We start from the raw sequence: 6,232 nt of genomic DNA on the forward strand, positions 1-6,232 counted from the left end.
GTACAGTATTTCAAGACCAGCCTGCGTTGCCGACGGAAATTTTAACCCTCGGTAGGAAGCGTCTATGACGGAGGCTAGTCAAGACTTATAGGAGATAGTTGTCTCTTTTTCCTTTGGGATACCCTGTGAGGAAAGCCTTCATTTAACCTACCTTTTAGGCCAAGGTAATTTCAAAGAAATCAATCCAACATCCTCTGTGGAAAAAAAGATAGCGACTGGTAGATTTACCGATGATTCTTCGCGCACAAAACCCTTCACAACGCTCATCAAACTACAGAAAAGTTCAAACATCTTCAAATCTAGTACACTTAATGGCATTAATTGGCTGTGTTAAGTTTACATGGTATTGTGTAAAAATGTACAGCCTCCATCCTTTTTTCCTACAGATGAATGAATAGCCAACAAGGTACTCCAAATTTGTTTTAATACTTGTACAAAATTAAATTGATCAGTATATTGATGCATATGGTTGATGCACACAGTTTCTTCAGAGCTCAAAACCAGTTTGGCTCACAGAGATTCCTGGAAAATGGTGACAACAACTTTTGAAATTTCACAATTCAGCAATGTTCATTCCTTAATCCACAAGGGACTGAATGGGAAACTGGAGTCAGAAGATATTTAGACACCTCTGGCATTTATTTGTTCCTCCACACACAGGATTGAGTTAGGGAAAATTAGGGAAAGAAACAAGGAGTTTGCCCCTCACTGCATGCTAGAAACTTGTCACATGCTAGAAAACGAAAGAAACTGCTTGAAGTCTAATCGATCCCAAAACCTGACACTTTCTCCCAGCAATCAAATTTTGGGAAGAGAAACTGTACATGCGACAAAAGTTGTCCCATGAAATACTGATCTACACCTACAAATTTGTTGCATAGCAGCTGACCAAGTCAACAACTACGCCTGTCATTGTATATTTTAAAAACTGAAAAAAAAAAAACTCTTGAGTCAGACACTTGCATCTATCACACCTTTGTGTCTACCACACACATATAATATGTACACTTTTACTATTTTACATATTGCTATGAATATGATGGCATCAGGTACCAAGCAAAGTCTATGAGAAGAAATCATCATCATCATCATCACTTTGTTTCCAGTTGTTGTTGTCTTGTTCTTCGCCTGGAGAAATAAACGATCCATTTCCAGGGGTGTACTGAGCTAAACCCATTGACCTGAGGTGAGCATCATGCATCTTCTTTGCACGCCGTGTTCTTGCCGACATTTCTCTGGTTGCAATTTGCGGAGCTGCAAGTTAAACAACTTCCATATTAATTTTTCACACCTGTAACAACAGGCTTCTGCTTCCAGGTCAATGTTTCACTTTATTTGGCACTTGCATGGTTACTTATTGGATTTACCTATTATTACTGATAAATTATTGGATTACTAATTCATATTAATAACTATTATTTATAGAATTTAAAATGAGTGATTATTCACCAGATTTGAAACATCTAACTTACAAGCAGGTCGAAAGAATGATCAATGTCAACAACGGAGTTCTTTCAAATCTATTGATTTAAAATACAACATCAGCCAAGATGGAACCTGAATCCTGACTCACACAACTTGCAAAACTCAAGGATACCAATAGCACCCATCCACTTACCCAGGTGTGGAAAGTGCAGTGGCCTCATGGTTAGAGCACTCAATTCTGCATCAAGAGGTTTGGATTCAAGCACTGGCTGGGGACAATGTGTTGTGTTCTTATTCTCACAGTGCCTTTGTCCACCCAGGTACAGTATAAATGAGTACTGGTAACTTTAATGCTGGGTGGTAACCCTGCGACAAACTAGCATCTCATCCAAGGGGGAGTAGACCTACTCCTAGCCCCTTCATGCTACAGGGACCAGAGATAAGCATCAGCCCGAGGGGCCACTTGGCTCGTATGCAGACTTTGATTTACCCAGGCAAGTCTCAATACTTTTGATAAAGCTTTAACAGACACAGCTTGGTCTGTAACCATCAGAGCTTATCTTGGTGTCATATATCATAAAGCAACTCAGTGGAAGTAGTCCCCACCCACCCCTTCCCATAAATGGGATGCTAGTAATCGCATTTGACTCCACAGCATTTTGCCGGGTTTTTAACTGATCACCACAAGCCATTTGATATCCCTGGGTTGAAAGGCACTGTGAGAGTCATGCCCAAGAACCCAACACTATGACTCTACCCATGGTCAGTGCCAGACAGTTCAGTCCCACGCCTGTCACACTATCCAGAACTGTAGGCCAATACATCTCCGCCTTTTTTGGCGGAGTAAAGATTGCTGCTTTTTCAGTGCAAAGAACCTTTTCCCTGATGGCAAATTTTTGGCAAGTTTCTATATCCCTTAAAAACTGTATTTTAAAAGGCACAAGCACAATATTATAAGCCTTACAATGAACAAGAAATTGCTATTTTAATAATACATTTCTTGCCATTAGTATTGAAAACGTACCCCCAGCCATCCTAAGTTTGCTGTTCAAGAGGTTTTTCCTCTGTACCATATCAAATTCATCTGTGGCTGAATTATCTGAGTTTCTACTAGTGTCTAAAAAGTCGTCAGGTTGACTTGCTGTTGATGAGCCATGAGTGCCACCTGGACTGAACTTGGGTTTGTCTGAATATGAAAAATTTCCTCTTGCAATGCTCCATGATTTGCGATCTGAAGAAAAAAAACATTAACAACTTAAAATTATTATCATGATATTGAAGTATCAAAGAAGAAACCCATCAACTGGTAAATCTTATGGATCATGTATGAGTTTACTATACAGACACAAGTGTTTTACTGGAAAACACCCCACTCCCAAAATTCATACAAAACTACATCTGAGACCTGAGTAGTGTGCTATATCCATATCCTCACTGATAAGGATGACGATGTCATAGCCTGCGTAGCAAGCTTTCCTGTGCAGAGAGCATTTCCGCATTCTGGTCGCACATAGATTGGAGCAAGAGCAAAAACTCAACGAAGCAGTTCCTCTCTCGCCTCACCACCCCCTGCTTTGTCGAGTTTTTGCTCTCGCTCCAATCTATGCCTGGCCAGAATCTGGAGAAGCTCTCTTTATGGGAACGCTTGCTACGCAGGCTAATGATGTCATTTCTCATTCACTTTTACCACTCAAAAATATAAATACATATCTCCGCATTATCATGAATGGCCTCTATTAATATGCAAGATTTAAGATTTAATAATTTCTGGTATAGAATACACTCCTGTCTTTATATATGGAATACAATGCACCTGTTCTACAATTGAAGCCCACTATCTCAAGATAGTCAGCTGTATAATTTACTGTACTACAGCACTGGCCAAGTGTCAACAAGTTATTTGCTAATCTTCAATAGGGCTAACAAAGTCACTTAGAAACACATATGACTTGTGGGTACTGATGAAGATGGGGCCATATGGACTGCAATGGGGAATTGAGGATTTCAATCTGATTTAACCTCAATTTTCTCTAAGCAAGTTGGTAATAAAAATTAATCCTAATAGTTCAAGTGAGGTTTTATTTTTGTTTGTTTGCCAAATTCTGGGTTAAAAAACCCTTAGGCGGAATAGAATCTAGGACAATCAGGCTTAACGGCATATTCCCAAAGTATTATTTTTTGTTACAAGTAAGTTTGATATCACTTTTTGATCTGTACCTGAGATCATTATCAGGAAAGAATGAAGAAATAAAGAAATTACATTGTGTTCACCCAGAATGTGTAGTTCCAGAAAATATCCATACCCACCCCAAGGAAGGTTAACGGAAATTCCTAGGGGGAGGAGGGTTTCAAAAGCCCAATTTTTTAAAGGAAAGTATGGCACTAAAATGGAATTTCCAGAGGGGTGGGGGGGGGGGGTTCAAGCTAAAAAACCTCCCGTTGGAGGGCCAGGGGTATGGATATTTTTGCAATGACACAATGGCTTACAACAGTTCCATTGGAGAAATGTTACCTGTGACCATGATTTTACAACACAACAAATTTACTGAAAGTGTTGTTTATTACTTGTTGATAAATATACATGCACACTCTTGAAAGACAAAACACACTCCTACATATTTTCAATTTCCAATTTCAAGGCAATTTGTACTTAGAAATAATTTAATTTTCAAGGCAATAAGTGCTTTGGGAAAGGAAATTTTTAACCTTAGTGCTAATTAATATTTGGAAAAATACTATTCACATATTTTATTTTTTCATATGAACAAGAGTATGTTTGGAAGAATCAGAAATACCATGAGAGCTTTCTAGAACTGTTTTCAGTTCTCCAAAGGCTCTTGAAAATTTCCTTACAATGCAGAAACTAACAAATAGCCCAACATCATGGCATCATGGCCAAAAAGCTTTCAACAGAGTGGTTATTACATGGCTTCCAGCCAACACAATATTATTTCTATCACAAGACAGGATATGTTATCAGTGTTTGACATTGACAGGAAATAATTTAAAACCTGAAAATGATACCAAGCAATTTTACTCCTTAGTGGAACTTTTCCAGTCGACACTATAAAGAAACCAATGAGCTACATGCAGAGAAGGTCATGTCTGATAGCCGGAGGCTTATGGATTTTGTAGTTGGCTTGTGAATTCTTCCTTCGTCGAGCAATTGAAGGGCCTTGGAAAATTTTGGAGTCAATTCAAAATACAGAATGGAATTTTGGGGGCTATTGAGAGTGACCTTTTATCACGTATCATAGTCACAGCCTGCCCAAAGGAAAATCTCAAAACTTGGTTTTCTTAGCACCCTGAATGAGATCCAAGCACTGCTTATTAGTGCAACATGCCATGCCAAAGTAAAACTTAAGCTTCATGAGCTGAGTTTCTATCCAGAACTTACATACATGTATATATGTTCAGAGACACAGAAAAACTCACTCTTCAAATGATAAATGAAAATCCAAAATATTCCTATTTCCAATAAACCTGATAAAATATGGCAACACAAACTAACAACGCTCCGTTTACACAACACATAACAATACGTTTTCTCAAGAAAATTCCTCAGTTTCCAAAGCAAACAGAACCAAAAGACATGTAATAGCTTTCGCGTCATCGTACACAAAATTTGTCAAAATTCATTAAAACGTAACGGCGGTGAATCTACAAGGTTGTGTACAAGTAATTAGTGCAAAATCGACTTTCACACAGTCGGTGATGGTACTGTTTCTCACACAACCCTATAAAATACCGGCCGGAGATCTTGCAATTCGTTTCATGCTGGGTAGAAAACGAACAAATTAAACACCGCAAGAAACGAAAACAATATTCTCACCAGCACTTGAGCCGAGAAAATCGTCGTTATTTCCTTTGTTTAAGATCGAGCTGTCCACGTCTCCTGTCCCTGGAAGAAAAATTGAAAAGTTAAGTTGTTAGGTATATATTGCAAGAAACTGTTTGGTGCGTTTAATAAACTCAAGCAGCCGCAACAATAGCTCAAATTGAGCTGAGGGAAAGAACAAAACACTCATTGACACCAACCACTAAACCCTGAAATTATCATTTCTCAAGAGAAATGAAGAATGCAAGTCGGCGATTACTTATGAGTTAATTAAGACAAAAATTCTTTGAAAAGTTGATAAGCTTAAAAGCATACTTACCGCTCAAACCACCATGCCTGGAATAATATGAAGGCGTAGATTTGTTTGTGTTTAGAACCGTTCCTTTCTTGCTTGCCTGTGTGACTTGAACGTTTTTGCGTATACTCCAAACATCGTCGAGTTCGCAACCTACGAAAATACCAATCAGAAAAATTGCAAAATCAGTGAGAACTGATTCAAGCCGGGGATTTCAAGGGTTTAGCTTACAAACAAAACAGTATAGCTAACACACGAAAATCGTAACACAACTACTTAAGCTTGTTACCTGGCGAACTGCGGGTATCCTTCGTTTTCAGAAGCGTATTTTTAGGCTGTAGAGAAAGCTCTATACCATTTTCATGATCGTTGTCGTTGGTACCCCAAGGATCAATCTTTTTGTTTTTTCCGGCGTACAGAAATTTACTTGGTCGACCACCTGGAATTGAAACCAGCACACATCGCAAATATTGAAAACTGTCTTTTTTCTGCTGTCCAACCGTTAAGCAAAAGCGATAACTCTCATACCGTCAAAGTTTTGTTCGCCTGACTGTCCAAATCCCCGTCCTGAGGAGGACATATCGTCTCATCATTCTGTCTTTAATGTTCGTAGTGAAGAAGGCATGAAGCGACAAAAAAAATATACGATTCGTCGGTGGGATCCAGTCTCCTCG

At 38.8% G+C, this 6,232-nt stretch overlaps 2 protein-coding genes across 2 annotated transcripts in view; both read right to left on the reverse strand.

The window, feature by feature from the left end:
• The window catches only part of LOC145480994 (uncharacterized), a 249,618-nt gene that overhangs the window by 32,482 nt on the left and 210,904 nt on the right, over positions 1-6,232 (reverse strand). The gene's annotated exons all lie outside the window — the stretch shown is intronic.
• Positions 718-6,226, reverse strand: LOC145480988 (uncharacterized). Its single transcript, XM_081459344.1, has 6 exons — positions 6,087-6,226; positions 5,848-5,997; positions 5,583-5,711; positions 5,258-5,326; positions 2,450-2,656; positions 718-1,254 (listed from the first exon to the last, which is right to left on the reverse strand). The coding sequence occupies exons 1-6, from the start codon at positions 6,136-6,138 to the stop codon at positions 1,064-1,066; spliced, it is 798 nt and encodes a 265-aa protein (XP_081315470.1). The 5' UTR covers positions 6,139-6,226; the 3' UTR covers positions 718-1,063.

This window comes from Orbicella franksi, chromosome 3 (genome assembly GCF_964199315.1).
Source record: "Orbicella franksi chromosome 3, jaOrbFran1.1, whole genome shotgun sequence".
NCBI classification, from domain to species: Eukaryota; Metazoa; Cnidaria; class Anthozoa; order Scleractinia; family Merulinidae; genus Orbicella; species Orbicella franksi.